Here is a 26,329-nt window from a genome sequence, read left to right on the forward strand (position 1 = left end):
GGCGGGCCCAGGTGCCCAGGTACCGAGACCATGGTCCACTGCCTTCCCAGGCCATCAATGGGAAGCCAGATGGGAAGTGGAGCAGCCGGGACTCCCAACTGGTGCGCCGCTAAGGGATAGGTCCATGTGAGAAGGTCCATGTGGTCCTGCTGTGCCACAATGCTCACTCCTGTTGTGTGGTTTTGGTATTTTTTTCAGGATGTGATGGAAATATAGTCCTGGAGGGTGGAGCTCCCAGCAGTCCCAGAAGCCACACTCTCCCTGGAGTTCCCTGTTCCCCAAACACCCCAATGTCCTCATTTGATCCTGAAATGACCTTATAAGACAGAGGATTTGTCATTTCACATTTGCCAGTGGTCATGGGACCAGCACGGTGGCATAGAAGGCTAATTTTCTGTCTGTAGTGCCAGGATTCCAAGTCCTGGTTGTTCCACTTCTGATCCATCTCCCTGCTAATGACTTGGGAAAGCAGCAGAGGATAACCTAGGAGTGTAGGTCCATGGATTCACAACAGAGGTCCAAAAGAAGCTGCTGGCTCCTGGCTTCCGACTGGCACAGCTCTGGCCATAATAGCCATTTGGGGAGTGAACCAGCAGATGAAGATTCTCCTTCTTTCTCTGCAACTCTGCCTTTCCAATAAAAATGCATAGATTTATTAAAAATTAAAATGCAAAAAAATTAAACTCATTTCTGTGAAATAAATGAATTTTTGTTAATGCTTTGTTTTTACCCAATATATCAAAAATACTACCATTTTAGTGTATAACGATATAAAAAATTACACTCTGTTTCAGATCTTGAGGTTCAATTTAAATTCATTAAATCAAATAAAATACTCAGTTTCCCCTCACACCAGCCACCTTTCAGGTGCTCCATCACACACTTGCCTGGCAGTTGTCCTGGGGAGGGGAGAGTCCAGAGCCTACGTCACTGGTGGGGAAGATAAACCTCCTGGAAGTGGAGACCCTGACATACCCTCCATGGACAGGTGCAGGAGCTCCCCTGTTCACAAGACGCAGGTCTGATTTCATTCTTGTGGGGTTAAAGAGTATTTTGGTGGGGGCTGGCTGTGATTTCAGTGTGACCCAGGCCACAGGATGCCAACTCCCAGAGTTCACAGTCTGCCCATGAACACAGTCCTTCCCTCTGTGGAACTGAGCTGCCCATTCTTGGAGGTATCCAAGTGCAGCCTGTATGGCTACCTGTTGGGGCAGGAGATGTGGCTTTCACACGGGGTGGGAAAGGCTGGTGACCCTGTCTCTCCAGCTCTAAGCTGGGCAGGGGGCTCCTGGGACTCCCTCCCAAACCATCTGGCCACACTCGTAGGGAGCTCAGGGACTGGGGATCAGGAGATTGCGGTGATTAGAGATTAGTTAACCCTCCGAGGAGGGGGAGCGCACCCAGCCTCTCAATCCAGTTGGTGATTGTTCCACTGGCAGAGTGGGGGGCAGGGAGGCTTCCAGGGTCCCTGCGGAGTAGGGGAGGAAGCTGCTCACCAACTGGTCCCTAAAGGTCATGCCACCCTTCCTGGAAGAATAGGGGATGGTGGTGGGCTGGGTCACGTGCTCATGGGCTGACAGCAAACAACTAGGTGTGCCTGGCTGTGACATTCGAAGGGTATGGCCAAACTCCCTGCCTGGCTTAGGGTCCACTGTGGCCCCATTTGCCTCTCCCTCCTTGGCCAGCAGGACTTCTTGTTGCACTTGAACCACCCTCATGGTCCCTCCTTTGGCCTGCAGCTTGCTGTCTATCACCTCCCCCTTTCTTTCTCCCTAAACTTGACACTTGTCCGCTCACCTTTCTTGAGTACCACGTAGATGCCACTTCTCTGGAAGCCTTCCCTGAGTGCTACTGTCTTGCTTACCTGCCTGGTGTACCCCGTGTTTCCCGGCTTGTTACAGGGCCCTCTGGCACCAAGCTCACCCTACCTCTCCCAGGCCCCAGCCAACGCCTGGCAGTGGATGAGCGCGGACAAAGCAGCAACTGTAAATGGACCCCATCTCTCTTTCGCTTCCCTATCACCTGCTACTACTGTCCATTCTCAAGTTTCTATTTAGGTGCCACCTCCCTCTGATATAAAAAAATTACACTCTGTTTCAGATCTTAATTTCAGATCTTAAATTCATTAAATCAAAGAAAATATTCAGTTCCCCCTCCCTGTGTTGCTCTTGCACCCACCCCACCTGGGGACTGGGCTGGGAAGCTCACATGAGCAGTTCTCTTGAGCCAGGAGCACCAGGATACGTGGCTAAGCCTCAGATTCTATTTGCGGATAAATGGGATGACGACTTCCCCTGCGCATGGTCCACCTTGCACAACCTGGCAGACATGCAATGAGAGTGCAATCTTGGTGTACTGTCTACACCCACCTGCCCCAGCTCCTCCAGGATAAGCTAAGGTCCTCTGGGCACCAGCTTGCTGATGCGTGTGATATCAGGCCAGGGTAACTTTCTACATCAGACAGTTAGGAGGATGGCTCATGAGAGCTCTGGTGGCTGTAGCTCCCCCGAAAACAAGTCAGGGGTTAGGGTATTATGTGCCTGTGTGGCCTTGCGGCAACTGGTACCAGAACTTCTAGGAACAGCTGGGGGCAGGGCTAAATGACAGGTGACGGTGGCCACCCATGGGGTCTCTGGAGTTTGTTCTCAGTCCCCTGCTGTCTGTTCCTCTACTTCAACGGCCTGGCAGAGGGCCCCTGGCGACACATGGATCAGATCCGTGGGGGTGGGAGGCCCAGAGGAACAGCTAATGTGTTGGCTGAGGCGGCAGGGATGTAATGGGCCCCAGCAGGCAGGGAGTTCGGGCCAACTCCGCCGCGATGACAAAGCTGAACCCAGACACTCACTGGGCGGCACTTGGCTTCCACAACTCAGAGTCCAGTCCTGGGGCGGAGGAGGCCGAGCCAAGCAGCAGCATGCAGCAAGCCAGCCTGATGAGCCACCTGCCACCCTATGGTTCTGGAAGATCTTTAACCCAGTGACTTGTCCAGGGTGTCACAGGTCCACCCTGGTGCTGAGACCCTCTGGGAAAGGGACAGGGGAGGGGAGGACGTGTCCCACAGGGGCACCTTGGGGTAGGTGGTAGGTTTCAGACAGGGACAGGGAGGCACAGAGAGGAAGGGCAGACCTGGGACCTGATGAGGCAACAGCAAGTGATTCTCAGCCCTGGGCTGGAAGGAGCCCCTCTGAGAAGTGGTGAGCTGCCAGTGGCCAGAGGTATTCAAGCAAAGAGTGTGAAAAAATAAGGAAGTCAGTGCCCTGACGTGGGGTGCGGGAGCGGGGAGAAAGGGGTACTTCCCCAGGCAAATAGGGTCCCCTAGGCCTCCCAAAGGCCAAGGTTTCTTTCTGCCTGGAGCAGATGACAGGCGCAGCAGCTGACAGCAAGTGCCACGTTAGTGCGAGTCACACTTCCCAGCTGGCTGTGCCACATCGCCACGCCTGGCCAGTTCCCTATGACACCGAGCAGCTGCCTGGCTGCCACTCAGCTGCAGGCTGTCCCCAAAACTCACTCACATCCCCAGGCTAAGACTTGTTCCCACCTAGCCTCACAGCGACCACTTGCCCTGGGTGCTCCCCAGGCCTGGAATTGATTGGCACTCAGTACAGGGTGCAGTGACACCAGCTGCTGCGTGCAGTTAGGACTTGAGAGACCAGAAGTGGGCTTCCCAGAGGAGGTGACTGCGAGTGGAACCTGAAGCATGCACAGGAGCTCTCCATAGAAGACTGGCCAGGTCAGTCACCAGATGGAAGTTCAGACACTGCCCGCGGCCCACTGCTGGCCCTGGTCCCCGGCCTCCTGAGCAAGGCCGTCAGCTGACTGGATGGAGGGCCAAGGCAGGCCCTGGGGCTTGCCAGAGGCTGCCTCAGGGCGTGCAGAGCCCCATTAGGCAGGGCTCGAAGGGCAGGGTGCAAGGGCCTGCCTGCCTGCCTCCCGCTCACAGCCTGTTCCTGGGCCAACTGCCCCCTGCACACTGGCTGCCAAACCAGGCTTCTAGGGGCCACTCTGCCAGAACCCTTGCCACTCAGGACCCTGGCTCTCCAGGCATTTTCTGCCACACAGAGGAAGGGGAGAAGAGAGGGTGGTGTTTCTTGGACCAAGCATGATTTGTTTCCTGATTCTAAGAAAAAGCAGTGTAGGATTCTTACAAAAAGCTGAAATCAGACACCCCTCCTCCTTGCACTCCTGTATACACACAGATATTCACATAAGCACACCCCACGGAGCTGCACACACAGCTGGGATGCGACATTTACAAAACACGGGGCTATGTTCAGCACCAGTGAATTACACACACATGGATTCAGTTTTCCTTGAACGATGCCTGGGCCAAGATGTTGGCGAAGAGTACAGAGGCAGGCCTGGCAAGAGGAGAGTGAACAGGAGACAGACCCGGAGCCAGACGCCGGCAAGACTCGGCCCGACCCGGCTCCTCATGCAGCTCTTCTGTGGGGATGTGTGGAAGCAGGCCTGGCTGCCTCCCCATGGTCAGATGCCAGCTCCAGACGCATGTGCGCCCAGAGCACCTGCTGGGACCTGCTTTGTACTTTTTTGCAGATAAATATTGCATCTGGTGGCTGAGCCTGGGGGATGGGAGAGGGGTTAGGTAACAGGGTAAAGCCAGAGCCCCAGCGGACACGGAGACCCCAGTGGAGTCTCCAGCAGCACCCTAACTATGGGAAGCAGAGGACACCACCCCTAACCCTGAGTAGAATGAAACGGGACCACAAATCTTCATAGTATCACGCTGAATGGAAAGCAAAAGATAGAAGCAGAAACTGGTTTATTCTTGTGAGCATATCAAGAAGATATCATGCAAGAACTTGAAAGGACAGAGATACCCAGACTTTTGGGGGTAGACTGTACATTAAAAACCAAAGGAGGCTGGTGTGGCGGTACCACAAGATAAGCTGCTGTCTGCGATGCTGGCGTCCCATATTGGAATACCAGTTGGGTCTCCGTTGCTCCACTTCCTATCCAGCTGCCTGCTAAGGCACCTGGGAAAGCAGCGGAAGATGGCCCGAGTGCTTGGGCCCCATCACCCAAGTGGAAGACCAGGAGAGAGTTCCAGGCTTCTAGAATTTGTTGTAGGTATTTGGGGAGTGGAATGAAGAATAAAAGATTTCTTCCTCTCTTTTTCACTCTTTCAACTAGATAAAATAAGCCTTAAAGAAAACAATGGGGGTATCCAAGTAATGACAAGTGGCCCCTCTGGCAGAGATCAGGAATCCTCAGGGAGCTCAGGGCAGGCCAGAGCTGTGACTGCTCTCAGGGACAAGCACTGGGCACCCCAATGCTGACTCCGGAGCCCCTCTGCCTGTGTCGGGTCCACACCCATGGGCTGTGCCGTTGGCCCCACTCAAACACGTACATGCTGGACCTACAGTGTGAAGCTAGGCGGGAGCTCCCGAGATTGAACAGAACATGGCTCAGTGTGGCACACACGGGTCACACAGCTGAATGACTCAATCGCCCTGCCAGATGTACCCACCCACAAGGGTTCCCGCGTGCTGGGCCCACAGGGAGAAAGGTGCTGGCCAGAGGCCATGTGCATCTATCTGCCCTCCTCTGAAAGTGGGTTTACATCTGACCTTTGCTTTCTGGGGTCAACTAGCTAGATATGACCTGCTCGGGGGTGCCCCTGCCAGGCTAAGCTTTGGCACCTGTCAGCCCAGGACCTTGCTCTAGGCCCTGTGGATTTGCTGAATGAATATTAACCAACATTTACAGAAAAACAAAATAGCAACAGTGGCAGGCTGAGTGAAGGTTGTGGAATGAAGTCAGAATCTGTTCTCTCCTGGGAGCCAACATGCTTTCGACCTGTGATGCAATTTGTGAACAACTTTGAAAGGCAACTCTTAACCACACCTACAAGGACCGACTCAAAGCCCTTGAGGTGAGCTTCAGCCACCTCCCTACTGCTCTTTTTTACCTAATAAACAGCAATTAGGCACATGCTGTGTACCAGGCCTTGCAGCAGGTGGCAAGAAATCAGACCAGAGATGTGGGCGGGGCCCTTCAGAGTCATCCTCTGGCAAGGGAGCCCTGGAACCAGCTGCCAGGAAAAGAATGCAGGTGAGACAAAGAGGTGGACACACCCTACGATGACCCCAAGGACCCAAGTCCTGCAGAGGGCTGGTAAGTGTGGGCAGGCCCTGTGACCTGCTCCTCCCAAGAGAGGATGGCAGACGTGACTGCATGTCCTCCTGTCATTGTAGACTGGAGAGGGAGAGAGCCCCTTGCTGACCTTGACCCCAACGCACTGGAGTGGGGCAGGTAGGAGGCAGGAGCCACAGGGTGGAAACAGGGTGGCATGAAGGGGCAGGGACAGGAAATGTCTGACAAGAGCTTCCAATGAGAAGGAGTGCAGGGGACAAGTGGGCTGCCACTCCGTGATATGCAGCAGAGGACTCTGCAGGGCCCTGTCTGGACCTCCAACCCACAGAAATGGCTGGAAAGCCGCCAAGTCCAAGGTGATATGTTCCACAGATAGGGTTGGGGCACAGGGCAGGGCAGGTGGCAGAGAGAGAAATGAAACAGGCACAGAGGAGGGCCTGACATTATGTCTGTCTCTTTTGCCTAACTACAGTGATGCTGCTGATCATGGCCTGCTTAAAGCCAGGGGTGCCCGAACAACAGGGTGGCAACTGCAAGTACAGGCTGCACTCGGCTAGGCCTGGAAGGGCTCAGGCAAGGGGCCACATCGTCACAGACTCTAAAAAAAAAAAAAAAAAAAAAAAGATTCATGAGCTGGAGGAAGCTGGATTGTGAGCAGAGTGATTGAGCTGGGCTTCAAGGTGGCCCATTGGCCTCACTTCCAACCCTCTGACCTCCAGAGAGGGGTGCCAGCTGTTGGCTCAGATTGATGCCTCGACTGTCCAGCAAGAGGCCCTGGCATCGTGTAGTGTGGTGCGCCAACTGTGACCAATCAGTGACTAAACTAGCATCGCTGAGCTCGCCCAGGGCCCCCAGCAGCATCAGTGTCACCAATAGTCACCAACTCACAAGGGGCTGCAACGGCTTCAGAGAGAAACTTGAGCTAGGTCTGTGTTGGACCTGAAAATGCTAGAAGTTTGACTTCCAGTGTAGGCGTGGTGTGCTGCAAGGTTGGGTCCTCTGGAAGGGAGTTGGGTCGGGGATAGACTGAGGCTTTCTTCAGGTGACTGGTTTAGTCTTCATGGCTCCAGTTGTTGAAAGCTGGTCTGGCCTCTCTCCTGCCCTCTACTCTCATACACGCACCTGTCGTGTGATGCCAGCCACCACAGCCCTCGCTGGAGTGGCTGGTGCCATGCTCTCAAGTTTCCCAAAAAGCACCTGGAAACGGACTACAATAGTCCTGAAAACAGGCACGATGTAAACGAAGCCAAGTGAAGAGGGCCTCTGTGGCTGGGTCAATGGGAGCCACTGACCCCAAAGGTGTGGAGACAAGAGAGCACGAGGTGTGCTTGGGGACAGCTGGTGACCGGCCTGCTCCTGCTGCTTGGATCAGGGAAGGGGCAGCAGGCAATCATTGCCCCTGCAGGGCACTAGAACTGGAAGCAAAGGAGCTCAACTGTTGTTTTCCCACTCCTCGTAGCAATTATGTGCTGGGACACCCAACTCCTGGGGGCACCGCTGGGAGCCCTTGGGGATGGAGGGGCAGCAGCCTTGCATGACAGGCACAAGGTCTGACCCCTGGGCCATGGAGCTTTTAAACCAGGGCCCTGCTTGGGCTGGAGGGGAAGGGCTCTGATCCAGCAAGTGCAAGGGCACAAAGCAGCCATGCTGATTTTGCTCTGCCCTGAGCAACAGCCCCACCCTGGGCTCCCGGGCAGACAGGGCTGGGGTTGATAGGAGAAGGGGTTCAGGAGGGAGGAGGTCAGGCTCAGACCCAGTGCAGGTTTCACATTCCCCCATTGGAAGTTTTTGTTTGTTTTTGTTTTTGCAAAGCGAGATTTATTTAAGAAGGGAAAGTGTCTCCTGCCCTAGCAGCAGGAGGGGGCTCCAAGGAAGGAAAAAAACTCCAAATCTCCTATTATAGTGGCAGGAGGGAGATCCAAGCAAGGAAAGAAAGACAGAAGAAAAAAAAAAAAAACAGAGCTAATGGTGGAAAAGGTGTCTTTTATGCCTTGTCTCAGGGGAGTTGCCCAAAGCACTTCTTCTTTCATGGCACATCGCTCTGCACTAACCCTGACCATACACCAAACACACTGCCTGCTCTCATACCAGCTTATCTCAAGTTCATACCATAGCGTGTTCCAGAAAGAGAAGTCACTGGTTCAGTGGAGAGACCAGGAGTTTGGGAGCTGGGATTCAGGGAGCTACAGGGGCCTAGGGTGGCTGTCCTGCCTCTGGTCCCCTGGCCATGCGTGGTGAGGACCCCTGGCTTCTGAACAGTTTTTCTGTGAATTCAGTGATTTGATTAAGGTCATACAGCTGTGACGGGGCAGGACTGGGCCAGGCCAGGCTGGGTACTGAGCTCTGTGTGACTGCAGGGCCCATGCAGGGGCCTCTGCCTTCAAGGAAACCCCAAGTCCAACAGCAAAGACAGCAGGGGTATGGGGAAGGGTCACAGGGCTGCCTCCCTCATCAGCAATGCTCCTGTGGTTCTTGGGAGAATTGTCTGCTTTTGCTTGGCTCCCCACAGCCTGTGAATGCCCCAGGGCTGCTCTTTGCTTCTCTGCAGAGCCCAGGACACAGGGATACTACTTACGTGCTTCGCTTATGACACTTGTGTGGACAAATATTACTGAATACCTACAGTGTGCCTGGCCCTCGGCCACAGGTTGACCATCCAGAACTGAATCTCAAGACATATTGTCCCTCTCAACTATATAAGCAATATTAAAAAGAAAATTAGAAAAAAAATTTAAAAGACAATACTGTTGGGGCTGGTGTTGTGGCATAGCAGGTAAAGCTGCCACCTGTAATGCCAGCACCTTATATTGGTGCTGGTTTGTGTCTGAGCTGCTCCATTTTTAATTTTTTTTTCTTAAGGCAAATTCACACAGAGAAGGGAGCTAGGGGCTGGATGGGAAGTGGAGTAGTTGGGACATGAACTGATGCCCATATGGGATTCCAGTGCTTGAAGGACAAATAATCTGTCAATTAAGCCACTGTGCCAGGTCCAAGGGCTGCTCCACTTCTGATCCAGCTCCCTGCTGATGGCCTGGGAAGGCAGTAGGAGCTGGCCCAAGTGCTTGGGCTCCTGCACCTGCATGAGAGACCCAGAAGAAGCTCCTGTCTCCTGGCTATAGCCTAGTAGAACCCTGGTTTTAGCAGCTATCTGGAGAGTGAAGCATCATATGGAAGACCTCTCTCTGTGTCTCTCTCTCTGTAACTGTGGCTTTCAAAATTAATAGTTTTTCTTTCAAAAAAAAAAAAAAAAGGCTCTATGGAGCCTATAGCCCAGTGCACGATGAAAAGAGAACCAATGCATTTTCTAGAATGTCAGTGTCTGATGAGTGAGGAAGATGAGCAGTGCACGGTGAGACTAAGCAAGGGCCTTGTTAAGGTGGTCGTGCCATGGAGGCTGAGAGCTGGGGAAGAGGAAGAAGAGGAGGGGCATGCTATTCCAGGTAGAAGGAACAGCATGTGTGGAGTTCCCAAGGTGGTCTAGGGTGGGTGGCACTAGAATGAGTGTGGTGTGAGCTGAGATGGGGACCAGGCAGGTGGAGAATTGGGGCCTTATTTGAATGCCACAGAAGCCACTGGAAATTCAGGAACAGCAGGCCTCGCCTACTTCACCTCATCTCTATCCAGGCTGTGGGGTGAGAGGGGCGAGGAAGGGGCCAGGCCAGCCTATCAGCCATCAGTGATCAGCGAGAGAACAGCACAATGCCAGGGACCTGGGGCAGGCATGAAGCCAGGTTCTTGTTATAAGGCAGACTCTACTGGAGTCACTCCAGACTGGCTATGAGAGTGAGGGAGACGGAGGAAGCCAGCAGCCGGGCCGAACAATAGGTCACACAGAACTGCCCCTTCCTATGTCAGGAAAGGGCAAGCCAAAAGCCAGAGAGAGCCATGGTTTGGCAGGCAACGTTTCCAAGGAGGTGGCATTAAACTTGCCATGCTCATGACCTATCTGAGTGGGGACAACAACCAGGAGGTTGGCACATCAGGGGTGGGGCTTGGAGAAGAGGCCTGGGGGCGAGATCTGCATTGGGTGCTGGGCATGGAGGCGGCTTAGGAAAGCCCTGAGACATTGCAACATTGGAGTGTAGGCAGAGACAGAGGGCAGACAGCGGACGAGAAGACGAGAAGACGGGGGAGTATTCCCACAGGGCGGGAGGGAGTCACTGGATGCAGAGTGGGGATCCCTGGTGATCTTGACAGATTCACAGACTCTGCATGACGCAGAAGATGCCCAGAGGGAGCTGGCATTGTAGTGCAGCAGGTTAAGCCCTGCCCCCGATGTTGGATTCCTAGCAGTGTTCAAGGGCTTTCATAATGGGCGGAGAACTCACCCTTCAGGTTCATCCACCCTTGCTCTGCCATGATGCATTGCCCCCTTTCCACTTTGCATACAAAGTCTTTTTGACAACCTCTGAAGTGAGCACTGCGCTTTCCCTGTTTCAGATGAGGAGCCTGAGGCTGAGAGAGCTTTGATAGCTGCTCTGGGTTGCACAGGGGCCGGGGGAACCTGGTGAAGGGTCTTCAGGGCCACCTTGCCCCTATTCTACTCCACCCAGCCCTGAGTTGTGTGGGAGTCATGTCACATCCTATGGCTCCCAATCACTTGTTCAGTCCACCAGAAACTACCAGATAAGACGAAAATAACCAATGACCCAAAACACTGGGTTACTGCCCACAGAGGGCCTGTGACCACAGCATGCCCAGGTCCTATAGCTGCTACCCAGCCCCTACAGCAGCAGCAGCAGGAACAAGACAGGACCTGGCTTCCAGCACCACTCCCCACCCCCACATCCCCAGTGCAGTCCGCCCAGGAAACACCTGCTGCTCACCTGGACACCACCAGTGGCAGGATCAGCATCTTCAACATCCTCATCAAGAGCTCCCCAGGGAACTGCAGGTAACTAATTTCCTGAAAAGGTAACAGGGCTGAGGTTAGAGCAGGTAATGTAGACTTCATGGCTGCAAAGAGGGCACATGTGGGCAGCAGAGTCTGCAGAAAGAACTGGCTTTGAAATCAAACAGGCCTAGGTTCCAATTCTGGCTGCCTCTGCTCTTCCACCAGATGTGTGGCTTTTAGCACATGACTTAACCTCTCTGAGAAGTCCTCACCTGTGACATGGGGACAATGAACACACTCCCTGGAGTGGGGGCGGTCAGCCACGGCTGTGTCACCAGCATACCAAATTGGAGGGCTGGCTCTGGCCCTGGCTGATCAACTTCTGACCCAGGGACCTGCTGAGATACCTGGGAAAGCCTGCAGAAGATGGTTCAAACGCCTGGACTCCTGCCATCCACAAGGGAGACCCAGATAGATTTCTACACTCCTAGTTTCAGCTTAGACCAGCCCCATTGATTGTAATCATTTGGGGAGTGAACAGGCAAATGGAAAATCTCTCTGTAACTCTGCCTTTCAAATAAGTAAGCTTTTTAAAAAATTTATTGAAAAACATTCATTTGAAAGATAGAGGGATGCCCATGCTACAGGTGGTGGCTTAGCTTGCGATGCCACAACACTGGCCCCATAAATAAGTCTTCCAAATCAAAATGAGTATCTCCCATGCGGGCACTGGGAGGCTTACGTAGGAGGAGGTCTGTAAGCACATGGCACAGAGCCTGGATGAGAGTAAACAGGAACCCTGGGAGAGAATGGATCTTCCCCACACTTGCCCACACACCCGTACCTGTCCCTAGAGCAAAGCCCATCTCAGCTAGCAAGGGTGGGAGATGAAAGGGCAGGGTTCACATGTATCCAACCCTCGTTGTGGCAGGATTCCCATTGGGCACCCCAGAATAACTCAGGCATGACTCCTGCCCCAGAGAAGTGCCCAGTCCAGTTTACAAGGAGAGTGACCCAGAGTTAGAGCAAGGGCTCTATGCGGCAGTTTCGCCATTGGTAGGGAGCCTGTGTTCTCACCGGTCTCCTCTACACTGCAGAGAGGGAAGGAGGGGTGAAGAGACACAAGGAAGGAGGGGAGAGAGGGGATGGCAGGGAGGTGGGAGAAGAGAGGCATGGGGCTGTGAGTCGCCACTCAATATTAACATCTCTCTGCCTAGTGGCCCATGTGGGTCCCTTTTGCTGCCTTTCAGGTACATTAGCAGGGATCTGCACAGGAAGTGGAGCATGCATGACTCAAACCAGCACTGGATATCGGTTGCTGGCATCAGAAATGGTGGCTTAGAGGGTTGACACCATTAAGTTGATTGTCTGCTGTTATACCAGCATTCCATGTCAGTGCCAGTTTGTATCCTGGTTGCTCCATTTCCAATCCAGCCCCCTCCTGGGAGGGCAGTGAAAGGGTGCTCCATGTCCTTGAGACACTGCCCCCAGGTGGGAGACCTGAAGGAAGCTCTGGGCTTCTGGCTTCAGACAAGACCAACTCCAGTCATTACAGCCATTTGCAGAGTGAGCCAGCCAATGGTAGCTTTTTCTCTGTAATTCTCCTTTTAAAATAAAAAAATAAATCTTATAAAAAGAAAAAAAGAGGTAGTGGCTTAATTGTGCCACAAAACCCCTTGGGCCAGAATTCTCATCTCAATCTCTTCACAGGCTGTTGGCTCTAGCCTATTCATAGATTTTTCTGGAGCCAAACCTTTGCCCAATCTCCCCAGTAACAAGGCCACATGACTAGGGCACCTGGAGCCTCCAAGCCCAGTAAAATGTTTCCTTGCAATGTCACAGGTGTCTCCTTCATGGAGCATTTGCTGTTACTGGAAGCTTAAGCTGCGTACATGGTTTATAAATGCCAAGTTCAATTCCATTTTACTATTTCTGCCACTCTGACTTGGATCGCTCGAAATCTGTGTGTAGTTTGCTCATACTGCATGTTTTCCAGGAGCTTTGGGGACCCCCCTTGGCTCATGTATGTGGCAGCGGTGGGGCTGGTGGTGGACTGGTGACCTCTCAGAGCAGGGCAGCCTGGCAATGACCTGGTTTCTCCCTGGGAGTAGATGGGCTGTTGGGAGCTGGTCTCCCATACAGAGGACTTTACAGAGCTTCCTCCCTCTGCGGCTGTGGTGGGTGGCGTATCTTCCCGTCCCCGGCTGGGGAACAAGGCTGTGCCTAGGCTCATTTGGCAATCTCTCTCTCTAGATCCTGAAATCAAGTGTGGCTGAGTCCTGACCATGGGTCCCATGGATCCTACTGTTCTGATGACAAAATTTCCGCCTGGGGCCCTATCAGCAGCTTCCTGCCTCAGCCCTGCCTGGGGCAGCACCTCACGCTTCCAGAGTTCACTGAGACAAACCACCTTGGCATTGATGCCTACAGATGAGACAAAATTTTAACTTTCTGTGTTCTACTCAATGAGGTCATTCAACTCCATCCACTTCCTGAGTGGCCGCATCTGTTGACGGCTCTCAGCTGTCTGTCTTTCTCTTCTCTTTATTCCTAGTCGTAACTGTTATTGCTTTTCTTTTAAAAGATTTCTTTATTTTAAAGGGTGATGGAGACAGAGAATCTTCCATCCACTGTTTCATCCCACCCAAAACTCCAAAAATGCCTGCTATGGCTGGGGTGGACCAGGCCAATATAGGAGCTAGGAACTCCATCCTCCATCTGGGCCTCCCATGAGGGTGGCAGGAACTCAGGCACTTGAGCAATCTTCTGTTGCTTCCCAGACACGTTGGCAGGGAGCCGGGCTAGAAGTGCAGTAGCAGGAGCTTGAAATGATGCTCTGAGATGGGACTCCGGGATCCCAAATGATGGCCTAACCCACAGCACCCCAAGGCCCACTGCCTGGTGATTTTTAATCTTTTGAAAGGTCTATGACCCTAATTTGAGTGGAATCCTAGGAAGTAAACACAGTGTGATTGTCCTTGCCACGCTATCATTGGGAGTCTCAAAATGATGAATCATTTTAAATGAAATACTTAGACTGTCCAAGGATAAAATCTTTTTTCCCCCTAAATTCTTTTCACAGTGGAATATTTTGTCACTTTCCAAGTTGTTTATAATTTTTGCCTTTTGCATAAGCTTAAAACACAGGAAGGCTTGGTTTGAGTCACTAGCAGAGATCAAACAGAAAAATCCTGGATTTCGATGGAAGATTCTGAGAAAGCCAATTCCTGCCAAATCATTGTTCTAAGGCTCCACCTCCTTCCTTCAGTTTATCAGGCAAGTTCAGCCAGGCCAGAACATAGCTGTGTTTCCAAACAGAGGGAGGAGGCAGCCTTGGCAAAGAAGGCCCCCGATGAATTTGGCTTTGAATGATAGGCTTTGCAATTTATTTTCACACAATCATCTTTCTGCAGGAAGTATATATTTTTGTTGTTAAGGAAAATTTAAGTGAGCAGGTTGCAGATCGTGCCATTACCAGTTTAATTCAGCAAACACTTGAGGGTTCTCTCTGAGCCTACCATGAAATGAGGCTCATATGTTGATTTGAGAAAGCCCACATGTTGACTGGCAGTGTGCAGGCTGGTGAGAGAAAGGAAGCAACCTATGCAGATGGCTCTGCAAGCAGCCAGCCAGCAGTGGACTGACAAGGCAGGAGCTGGGAGGAAGGGACTCTTTCAGCTGTAAAGAGTTCTAGAAGACTGTCAAAAGCTTGTGAAATTTAATTTTAGGGGCTGGCATTGTGGTGCAGCAGTTCGAGCTGCCACTTATAACACTGGTATCCCATATCAAAGGGCTGGGTCACTTTAATAAAAAAGAGATTTATTTATTCTTTCTTTTATTTGAAAGACATATTTTATAGAGAGAGAAGGAGGGGACAGAAAGATCTTCCATCTGTTGGTTCTCTCCCCAAATGGCCGCAATGGCCACAGCTGTGCTGATCCAGAGCTGGGAGCCAGGAACTTCTACTGGGTCTCCCATGCAGGTGCAGAGTCCCAAGGTTTTGAGTCTTTCTCTTCTGTTTTCCCAGGCCATAAGCAGGAAGCTCAGTGGGAAGTCGAGCAGTGGGGACATGAACCTGTGTCCATATGGGATGCTGGTGTTATCAGGTCAAGCATTAGCCTTCCATGCCACTGCACTCAGCTCCAAGGCTGCTCTGCTTCGGAGGCAGCTTCCTGCTAATGTGCCTGGGAAGCAGTTGAGGATGGCTTTAGGAACTTGCTTCCCTACCATCCAACGCAGGTGGAGTTCCAGCTCCTAGCTTTGAGGTGTGGCCATTTGGGGAGTGAACCAGTAGATACAAGAGCTTCCACAGCCTGCTCCCATCACTCTGCCTTTCAAAAGACAGAATAAACCTAAAACATGTGCAGGTTGTATTATTTGAAGGAGAGAGAAGTGGGGGAGGGAGAAATTTCCTTTCTACTGGTCTATTTCCCTAATGCCTGTATCAATCAGGGCCAGGCCAGCCAAAGTGGCAAGGCAAAAACTCAATCTGGGTGTCAGCATGCAGGTGGCTGAGATCCAACTAGCTGAACCATCACCTGTAGCCTCAGTGAGGGGTACTCAACAGGAAGCCAGATGGCATGGTATCTCAAGTGTCATCTTAACCATTCTGCCAAATGCTCATCCCTAAAAGCTTCTATAAGCTGTCAGGCCTGAATTGCTCCCCATCTCAGAAGGACCTGACAGGTAAGGGGGAGAACCAAGTCACATTGCATAAGCACAGTGCATCCTTCGTTTACTACACACAACGGTTCTAGCTGACTCCCACTGCCCCGCTTCCCATCCAGCCCACCTCACGAATGAGGCAGCTGAGACTTCGCCCAGACATTTACTAGTGAGGTCAGAGTTTAGGGTTCTGCTCCCTCTGGGGTCTGCACTTGTCCCTGAAATACAGCTAGTGTCTTAACAGGTTTCCCCTACCGTGCTTGGCTCAGACACTGGGTAAGGGATGATTTTCCTCTTCATAGAAGCCTCTGTCTATGTCTAGAGTTCCAGCGGCGGAGATGGCTTTGGGCACTGTAAGAGGGAGGGTCCCATGGGTGGGAGACCCCTGGCAGCTGGTCTTGAGCAGGCTGCCCTGAGCCCTCTGTCCCCCTCGGCATTGTCCTGTGTCCTGACTTTGGCTTGCTGAATCCATTTCATGAGAATTCGCTCCCCACTCCAAGCTCTCTCAGATCACCCCAGGGGCCTGTCCCTGCCCTGCCCGCTCACTCCACGGCTGGCCACCAATGCCCAGCTGTCCCTGTACACTCAGGGTTCAGTCCTCTGCCTGCTCTGGGGGATAACTTGGTCCCAGAGCACTGAGTCGAGTTCTCTTTGCCACTTTCACGGGTGTCGGACTCTTTCCTTGGTTGACACCTATGGGTGCCTCTCCCCTTCCTTGGGAGATGGAGTCCGGGAGGAGCCTTCCCAGAGGGGGAGTTTTTACAGTGGCTTTTAGGGAAAACTGGGACCTGCGCAGCCCCTGGACCCCACACCAAGCACACCCCCAAAGTTTCCTCCTTCCCACCCTGCTCTCACACCTGCCCCTCATCCTTCCCTTGCCCTGCCTCCACTTAACTCCCCACAGGTGGGGAGCGGGCAAGGGGGAGGTCTCTCCAGAGCTCAGAGCCGATCACATCACTGTTCCAATCCAAAACTTCTCATCATGGCCCCAAGACTACGTCATGGCCCCAAGACTACGTTCAATGATGGGACCCATGGGGGTGCTGGTCCTTGTGCCTCAGCCCCTGCTGTCCCCAGACATCCTGGCAGCCACAAATGGCTTGCTCCACACCCATGCTCTTGTGCCTGCATTTCCTTGGCCTACAACGCTGTTCCTGCTCTCTGGCTTGTGAGCTGCCTGGAGGAGGTATTCCTCACGGCTTGCTTTGGATGCCTCCAGGAACCTCCAGGAACTCTTCTACTACCACATTTCCTATACCCACAAGATTGCCAATGTGGCCTCCTTGCCCAGTTTGGCCACGTGGACCATTTTATTGGCATCTCACTCAAGTCCTACCAGGCATCCATCACACCCACATCATAGTGAAAAAACTGGGACCTCGGAGGCCGAGGGACTCACCCTCCGTTATAACCCCTGAAAGATTGTCAGGCCCGTGCACCCCGCCCTCCTAGCTGGGAAGCCGAGATGCTACAGGTGGCTCACCTGGGGTGAGAGGCGCCGGGTCCGCAGGAAGAAGCCGAGGAGGCAGCCCACGATGACAGACAGCACCGACAGGATGAGCAGCCCATTGCGCCGGCACACATCCTTCCCTCGTGCCAAGATGGCCCCCAGCACCATGTTGAGCCCGGCCTGCTGGCCTGGGGCACAGCACCATTCCATGTACCTGAGGCTTCCCCAGGGACACAGAGTGTGGGCTGGACTGGGGGCTCTCCGGCTTCCCAGCAGGCAGGTGGTCAGAGTTGCTAAGCCCCAGTCGCCTGCCTGGAGGCCATGGCCACGCCCCATAGAGCAGCCACAATCCTATTACTAGCTGCATCATTAGGAGCTGGGAGCAGATTAGGGCCTGGGAAATTAGAGCAGACCACGTGGTCTGGGGGTTCAGCCCTCAAAGCCAAGCGCACCTCTAACACAGGGCAGCAGACAGGTCCTGGTGTGAGGAACAAGCTTGGTTTGTTTGATTCTTTGTACTATTTCTTTTCAGGAAGCTCTGAGAGTGAACCAGTGAAGTGCCGGTGACCACCCATGCTGATGAAGCATTTATTATGCACCAGGTGCTGTTCTTGCAGGTGCACATTACTTGCATATAGTGATGCCAGTCCCACCAATCCAGTCCTGCTTATGTCACTGCTTCGCAGAGGAGAATCTGAGGTGCTGTGGATTGAGTGGGTACCATGTGCTGGGTGTGCTCCGATGGCTTTATTTGTCCTACGTACTAACTGTGGGGACTCACCCTCCTCCTAGGGACACTGCCATTAGCACATTTCCTACATGGAAAGTGTCAAAATCCCTAGGGAGCCAGAGCCACAGTCACAGAGCCAGCGTGGAGCAGAGCGGGATTTGGCATCCACTCCATGGTCAGGAAGTGGCTGAGTCCAGTGCACCTGAAGCCTAACTTGGGCCAAATGGTTCACAGGGGAGTGAGCGTGAACGATGATTCTTTGCACTTTCAGCCTTGAGCTGAGTTTTCTGAGTTTTCAGAAAGGTTTTTTGTGGATTTTCATGGTTTTCCATGAAGGCAGGACCGAGCGGCCAAGTCTTCGCTCCACCGCGCACCAGCTCTGAGCATCACCTGACAAGCCGTTTCACCCCACCTACCTCAGTTGCACCACCTGTAAAACAGAGTAAATGAGAGCACCCACTTTATGAGGCACTGTGAGGGCAGGGGTGAAGCTGGGCAGAGGTCTGCTAGGGTCATGCCACTCTAGGTCTGGGGAGCAAGGGGTTCTTCAGCCATTTCTGGTGGCCTGTCCTGACCTTTAAAGCCAGAGGAAATTAAACCCTCCTCTGTTTCACCAGGAATCTCTAATCTCATTAGGGGCAGTTGGGCAGCAGCCTGGAGCACAGCCTATGGGAGATGGGGATGGAAGAGTGGAGCACACATGGGGGCGGGCTCTTTCTAATAAGAACAAGGGGACGGGAGGGAGGGGAGAGGAAGGAGGGAAGAGGAAGAAGGGGAGTTCAGGGACACAGTGGAGCTGGGCAGGGGGGCTGTAAAAGAACCAAGACTCATGGCTAGGCTCCTGGTTGGGCAGAGATCTGATTCTAGTCCTCACCTAAACAACTCAGTGATGCTGTCCTCCTCTCCGTGTCTCAGTCTTGCCCAGAGGAACAAGCTAGGTTCTGCCAAGGAAGTCAGATAAACCAGCCAACCTACTATAGCCATCATTGTGGCACAGTGGATTAAGCTGCTGCCTAGAACACCAGCATCCCACATGAGTGCAGCAGTCCTGGCTACTCCACTGTCCATCTAGTTCCCTGCTAATGTGCCTGGGAAAATAACAGAGGATGCCGTAAGCACTTGGGCTCCTACATACATGGGGAGACCTGGATGGAGTCCCAGGCTCCTGGCTTTGGTCTGGTCCAGCTCTGGCCACTGTGGCCATTTTGGGTGTGAACAAGCAAGTGGATAATCTCTCCCTCTCTTTCCCTGCCTCCCCACCGCCCTGCTCCCACACTCCCCCACTCCCTCTCTCCCCTCCCCTGTCTCTGTGACTCTGCTTTTCAATACATAAATCTTTCAAAACAGAATGCAATAGCTTCTGAAGCCATGTTTTTAGACATTTCAGGGGAGTGAAGGGGACCTTGAAGGCAGATTTAAATATTAGAATCTTTCCTCTGGCTGTGACTCTTAAAACCCCAAATGTGCAGATGCATCTTCAGCTGAGAGAAGTGCCTGCTTCCCTGGGACACCAGGCAGTCAGCTGACACCAAGAGAGAAGAGGCTCTGAGGGGGTCATTGGCCCTGGGCATCAATCAAAGTCAAAGTGTATGTAGGGGGTGAGTCTTGTCCCCAAATCTTGCAGACTCTGTTCCCGGGGTCTCTCCCACACTCCTCCTCCCCATCACACTTGCCAATTCTGACTCCCACAAGCCACCTACCAGCCTCCAGGCCTGTCTTTGCCCTGCTCCCTGGCAATGGCAGCTTCTCAAGCACTGTGCTTGGAGTGCATTCTGTGTCTCCCCTCCTGGTTATACAGCAAAGAACCAAACACAGTGCCTGTCCTTGGGGAGCTGATAGGAAAATTAAGGAAGGACAATTCCCACTGAAGAGTAAGCGGCCAAACACAGGATCACAGAGGGTCTTTGCAAATCAAACCTCATAGCTACTGGCCCAGGTCCCCTAGATGGCCTATCCTTGCCATAAAATCAATGATTTTTTTTTTACATTGTGACTACATGTGTGAAAAATTTACCTATGCCTATAAAAGGAAGCAAGTTTGGGAGGCAGGTACTTGATGTATCATTTGAGACTGCATTTGGGGTGCAGGTTCAAGTCCAAGCTTCACACCCAACTCCAGCTTCCTATTAACATGCAACCTCTTGAAGCAGCAGGTATAGTTCAAGTAGCTGGGCCCCTGCCATTCATATGGGAGACATGGATTGAGTTCTGAGTCATGACTTCAGCCTGGCCCCAGTCCTGGCTATCGCAAGCATTTCCCTGCCTGCCTGCCTGCCTGCCTGCCTGTCACTTTCTTCCTTTCCAATAAAATAAAAATAAATTTTAAAGACTTATTTTTATTGGAAAGGCAATCAGATTTATGGAGACAAGGAGAGATGGAGAGAAAGATTTTCTATACATTGATTCAGTCTCCAACTGGCCCCAATGGCCAGAGCTGAGCCAATCCAAAGCCAGGAGCCAGGAGCTTCTTCTGGGTCTTCCATGTGGGTGCAGGGTCCCAAGGGCTTGAACCATCCTCTACTGCTTTCCCAAGCTATAATCGAGGAGCTGGATGGGAAGTTGAGCAGCTGGGATACAAACTGACACTCAAATGGGATGCTGGGACTTGCAAGGTGAGGATTTAGCCATTGAGCCATCATGCCAAGCCTACAAATAAAATTTTTAACAAATTAAAAAAATTATTTACTTAATTTTTTTATTGGAAAAATCAATTCACAAGAGAAGGAGATACAGGAAAAGATCTTAACTTCAGCTGATTCAACTTCAGCTGAACTTCCCCAAGAGGCTACAATGGCCAAAGCTGAGCCAATTTGAACCCAAGAGCTTCTTGCAGGTCTTCCATGCGGGTGCAGGGTCCCAAGGCTTTGGGCCATCCTCCATTGCTTTTCCCGGGTCACAAACAGGAAGCTGAGGGGAAGTGGAGTAGCCTGGATACAAACTGGTACTCATGTGGGATCCCTGTGGATTCAAGATGAGGATTTAGCCACTAGGCTATTTGTGCTGGATCCCCAAAAATAAATAAATAAACTCAAGCTTGGAAAAGACAGATTTTTCATCCCAGGACAGTTTAAGGTCAGAATGCTAGAATTAGAATCCTAGCTCAAGGGCTCATGCTATGGTGTAGCCGGTAAAGCTTCCGCCTGCAACACCAGCATCCCATATAGTGCCAGTTTCCATCCTAGCTGCTCTACTTTCAGTCCAGCTGCTTGCTAAATTGCATGAAAAAAGCAATTGGGAATGACCCAAGTACCTGTGCCTCTGTCAACCAAGTAGGAGACTTGGAGGAAGCTTCCAGCTCCTGGCTTTTGCCTGGCCCAGCCCCCTGGCTGTCGTAGCCATCCAGGAAGTAAACCAGAAGATAGAAGATCTCTGTTTTATCCTTCTGTCCCTGAAGCTCTAATTTTCAAATAAATAAATCGATCTTGAAAAAAAAAATAAAAGATTCCTAGCTCATTTTGTAGTTGTGTGATCCTAGGAAAACTTTGCTACTTCCTTGTAAAATGATGATGATGCAATGGTACCTGGTTTGTAGGATGGATATGGGTCAGATATGGTGATGCAAGCAAAGTGCTCAGAGCATGGCCTGGCCTCCTATGGCTTCTCACAGCAACTACTCTTCTTCCTTAGCAGAGCTTTCCTGGTAGCAGGGAGAAGTCTCATGGGGACACTGTAGTTACTACTAAGCTGTCGCTGGGGGCTTCACATCAGATATTAGAGCTCTAGATGGAGTCCCGGCTGCTCTGCTTCCCATTCAGCTCCCTGCTACTGTGCTTTAGATCAGCAGAAAATGGCTCGAGTGCTTGAGTTCTTGTCATCTGCATTGGAGACTCAGCTGGAGCTCCAGGCTCTGGGCTTTGCTGTGGCCCAGCCCTAGCTGTTGCAAGCATTTGGGGAATGAATCAGCAGAAAAGTGCTCTCTGTTTCTCTATCTCCTCGTTTTCTCTCTCTGGCTTTCATATAAATAAATAAGTCTTTAAGAGGAAAAAAAAAGAGCACATGCAGTCTGTGCTCTTCTAAAAAAAAGGTTTATTGGGCCTGGCGGCGTGGCCTTGCGGCTAAAGTCCTCGCCTTGAAAGCCCCGGGATCCCATATGGGCGCCGGTTCTAATCCCGGCAGCTCCACTTCCCATCCAGCTCCCTGCTTGTGGCCTGGGAAAGCAGTCGAGGACGGCCCAATGCATTGGGACCCTGCACCCGCGTGGGAGACCCGGAAGAGGTTCCAGGTTCCCGGCTTTGGATTGGCACAGCACCGGCCCGTTGCGGCTCACTTGGGGAGTGAAACATTGGATGGAAGATCTTCCTCTCTGTCTCTCCTCCTCTCTGTATATCCGGCTTTCCAATAATAATAAAATCTTTAAAAAAAAAAAAAAAGGTTTATTTATTTTTATTGAAGAGGCAGGTTTACAGAGAGAAGAAGACACAGAAAGAAAGATCTTCTTTCCACTGGTTCACTACCCAAGTGGTCACAATGGTCAGAGCTGAGCCAATCCAAAGCCAGGAACCAGGAGCTTCTTCTGGGTATTCCATGTGGGTGCAGGGTCCCAAAGCTTTGGGCCATCCTCAACTGTCCTCCCAGGCCACAAACAGGGTGCTGGATGGGAGGTGGAGCAGCTGGGACATGAACTGACACCCTTACAAGCTGCTGGCACTTGCAGGTGGCAGATTAGCTAGTTGAGCTATTGTGCCAGTCCCAAGTCTGTGCTCTTTTTTTTTTTTTCTTATTTTATTTTTTTTATAAGATCTTCCACTCTCCAAGTGAGCCGCAATGGGCCGGTGCGCGCCGATCCGAATCCGGAAACCAGGAAACTCTTTCAGGTCTCCCACGCGGGTGCAGTGTCCCAATGCATTGGGCTGTCCTCAACTGCTTCCCGGGGCCACAAGCAGGGAGCAGGATGGGAAGTGGAGCTGCTGGGATTAGAACCGGCACCCATATGGGATCCCGGGGCGTTCAAGGCGAGGACTTTAGCCGCTAGGCCACACTGCCGGGCCCAAGTCTGTGCTCTTTAACAAGACGTCTGGAGTCCCTAGCATCTTGGTCTCGCTCACTTCTCCCTGTTGCTTGGCACACTTTGAGCATGTGCAGCTAAAGCTACTGCCAGCCCCAGGGATGCTGCCTGCTCCCTCAGGCACTCCTACACCCACCTCATACATGCTGTGCCCTCTGCCCAAGGTGTCCTTCTCCAGCACTGAAGCCACAGGCTCAGTGCCCCCTCTTCCTTGAAACCTGTCTTGATTACTCCCACAATATAACACCCCTGCATTTTTCCTCTCTCTAACTCGGGCCCTACTATGATCACCATCCAGGGTTGAGGGTGGAGGGGGTATTGGCCAGGGTAGGTTGCTTAGCAGCACCGGAGAAGTGAGGAATCGATCCCCAGAACCGCTGAGTAAAGCAGGAAGCCTGAGAGATGCTTCTCAGGAGGCACAGGAAGGATGTGGTGGGTGCAGGGGATTGTTAGGAGCCACAGACTTATGGGCCTTAGACTTGGCCTATCTGACAGCCTGTTGCATTGCAAAGCCTGCTTGGGCAGGCAGGGCTACAGCAAGCAGGATATTAGGCCAAAACATCCTCTGTAGAGCAAGCAGAATAGAACCTCCACCCTTGTTCCTGTTCAAATAATTAGTTCCTCCCCTGTTTCAATATAGATGATTAGTTCCTTCCCTGCTTCAATGAAGATAATTACTCCCAGGAAGCCCCTCCCTTTCTCCCCCTCCCCTAGAGAAGAAGGTATATATGTGAGGAGTAAAAATAAACAGGGAGGCACTCTTTTCCACCAAGTACGAGTGTCCCTGTGTTTCTTGGGCCAGCAGCCCGGGGCTAGCGGCCCGGCATTCCCAGTGCACCCTCAGGGTTTGAGCGTCGTGTCCTGCAGGACGGGACAGGGGATGAGTCCCAAAGTATGAATCCCAGGGCCCCGGCCCCACCCTGTAGAAGGGGGCTACGGTGGGGGAGCTGCCTCTCCCGAGGCCAGCCCCACCACAGAAGGATCAAGGTAGATCCTTCTCTGGGAGCCACAGAAGCTGACTTACTTTGCTAATGATGATGAAGACTTTTGGTCAGGGATGTGTACTGTAGCATAATAGGTTAAGCCACCACCTGCAGCGCCAGCATCTCATATAGGCACTGGTTCAAGTCTCAGCTGTTCTAATCCCAATTCTCCTTGTTATGTGCTTGGGAAAGCAATGAAACATGGTTCAAGTGCTTGGGCGCCTGCACCCACATGGGAGACCTGGAAGAAACCTCTTGCTCCTGGCTTCAGATTGGCCCAGCTTTAACTGCTGTGGCTATTTGGAGAGTGAACCAGCAGATAGGAGATTTTTTTTTACCTCTCCCTCTTCTTCCTCTCCCTCCCTCAGTGTAGCTTTGTTGGATATTCAGGGCCAGTAAAGGCATCAACTCCATCTATAAAGGTGTCTGTCAGAGAGGGTCATTTTGTTGGAGACCTCAGCAAGCCAGGAGAGGGGTACTGGTCATGGTGCCTGTGGAAAATGATGGCATGTCCCCAGAGAGGGGCCTAGGCTGGAGGTGTGGGTTCACAGGCCTCCATTCAGGAATGGGTGGGATGGGGGGGCCAGGACCCCAAGACCTCCCCGCTCCCACTGCCTGTCAAGATGATTTTGCACTGAGCTGCCTGAGCCCCCAGCTGGGCTCCAGTGACGACAGCTCTGAGCTGCTGGCTGCCTGCCAGAGACATACCAGAGGTGCTTCGGTCCTCTCCCTGCCATGCCTCCCCAGCTGGCTGGAGGCTGCACCCTTCCGGGAAGGTTTCCTGTGGCAGTGGATCCCACCAGGCGTGGATTGCTGCGAGTGTTAGTCACCAAGGGGCCGTGCTGACCTCGTTAGGCTTGCCCCAGGGGCGGGGGGCCGGGAAAGGGGGCTTGAGGTTCACACATACTCTGCCTCATGGGTTCCCCATCCAGCTCCTTGTGTTTAGATTCGCCATGAAGGGAAATCAGGCCTGGGCAGGTGTGAAGGCACCTGGTTGATGTTTCTTGAGCACTTACTATTTGCCCAGCTCTAACCGGTCAGGCTGCCCAAAAAGCATTCCTCCATCCGCCAAACCTCAGGGCCACAGGGAGGAGGGTCGCAGCTGCTAGATATGGGTAGGGCAATGTGGTAGCACTCGGGCACTGTGTAAAGCCATTACAGTTAGACAGAGTTCCAAAGTTGGCTCCTCACTAGCACCACCCACATTTCAGGGCTCAAGAGCCACACGCAGAGAGCAGCCATCATGCCAGTGTGGTCACCGCAGCGTGCTGCTCTGCAAGTCTTGCTTCAGTCACTCTGTGCTGATTTAAACCCCAGTCCAGGAGAGCTCTCCCAAGCTGGGTGACTCCTCTGCCTTGTCTCCATGTCCCTGAAAACCCACAGTGCCTCGTGCCTCCTTTGCTTTGAACAGTTGAGCAAAGGATAAAGTTAAAAACCCCAGTAGGTTCAAATTGAATTTCACATTGGCTAGGACTCCTGTTATTAAGTGACAGGAAATTAAATCAAGCTGGCTTAGGCTTTAAGAGAAAGGGAATTTCTAAACAGCGCTCACTCATAGTGTGTGGGACCTGGTGCCTGATGAACATGTGCGAAGAAGTCTCGCCGGTACCTGTCCAAAAAGCAGAAAACAGTGTCTTACAAGACATGGAGTGTGGCTGGCTTCTCCCTCTCTCATATAATTTTTCTTCTAATCATGGTTCCCTGCAGCTAATTAAGCCGACCAGCTCCCCTAGGCCATGGCGCCTGGTGTGCAGCGGCTGCAGACAGCATTCTCCTTGGTAGTGTGTGCAGCCTGTTCCTTGTACGGGTTGCTCTAAGGGACCTCGGAGACAGTCCTTCACAGTGGCCAAGTCTGCTTCTGACCTCATGCTGTTCCTCATCTAGGCTGCAGACAGGCATGCGGGGTGCTTTTGGAAAGCCCCAGGGCACAGTCGCCAGGGTTCACATTGGCCAAGTCATCATGTCCATCCGCACCAAGCTGCAGAACAAGGAACATGTGGTTGAGGCCCTACGCAGGGCCAAGTTCAAGTTTCCTGGTCGCCACATCTCCAAGAAGTGGGGCTTTACTAAGTTCAATGCTGATGAATTTGAAGACATGGTGGCCGAGAAGCGGCTCATCCCTGATGGTTAAATACATCCCCAACCGTGGTCCCTTGGACAAGTGGCGATCTCTCCACTCGTGAGGCCTCTGCTGTTCTGTGCTCCTAAATCTGACCAAAATAAATCTTGATTGTTGAAAAAAAAAAAATCATGGTAGCTTTTACTTGCTAGTTAAGGTCATTTTTTTAAAGATTTATTTATTTTTATTACAAAGTCAGATATACAGAGAGGAGGAGAGACAAAGAGAGGAAGATCTTCCGTCCAATGATTCACTCCCCAAGTGAGCACAACAGCCGGTGCTGTGCCAATCCGAAGCCGGGAACCAGGAACCTCTTCCGGATCTCCCACATGGGTGCAGAGTCCCACAGCTTTGGGCCGTCCTCAACTGCTTTCCCAGGCCACAAGCAGGGAGCTGGATGGGAAGTGGAGCTGCTGGGATTAGAACCAG

General features: G+C 52.2%; 1 protein-coding gene, 1 non-coding gene and 1 pseudogene across 2 annotated transcripts in view; 2 read left to right on the forward strand and 1 right to left on the reverse strand.

Moving 5' to 3' along the window:
• SLC1A7 (solute carrier family 1 member 7) overlaps nucleotides 1-17,231 on the reverse strand; it is a 39,494-nt gene extending 22,263 nt beyond the window's left edge. Inside the window, exons 1-2 of the mRNA XM_004588681.4 lie at nucleotides 17,097-17,231; nucleotides 10,941-11,020 (exon numbers count right to left, since the gene is read on the reverse strand). Of these exons, the coding sequence (XP_004588738.3) occupies nucleotides 10,941-11,020; nucleotides 17,097-17,231 (215 nt within the window). The remainder of the gene's footprint in view (nucleotides 1-10,940; nucleotides 11,021-17,096) is intronic.
• Nucleotides 17,232-25,482: 8,251 nt separating this feature from the next.
• LOC118758733 (small nucleolar RNA SNORA70) lies at nucleotides 25,483-25,616 on the forward strand. The gene has a single exon (XR_004995816.2). It is a non-coding gene; the product is annotated as a small nucleolar RNA SNORA70 (small nucleolar RNA).
• Nucleotides 25,617-25,635: 19 nt separating this feature from the next.
• LOC131478032 (large ribosomal subunit protein uL16-like) lies at nucleotides 25,636-26,029 on the forward strand (annotated as a pseudogene).
• Nucleotides 26,030-26,329: the final 300 nt, after the last annotated feature.

Source organism: Ochotona princeps, chromosome 2 (genome assembly GCF_030435755.1).
Source record: "Ochotona princeps isolate mOchPri1 chromosome 2, mOchPri1.hap1, whole genome shotgun sequence".
Classification (NCBI taxonomy): domain Eukaryota; kingdom Metazoa; phylum Chordata; class Mammalia; order Lagomorpha; family Ochotonidae; genus Ochotona; species Ochotona princeps.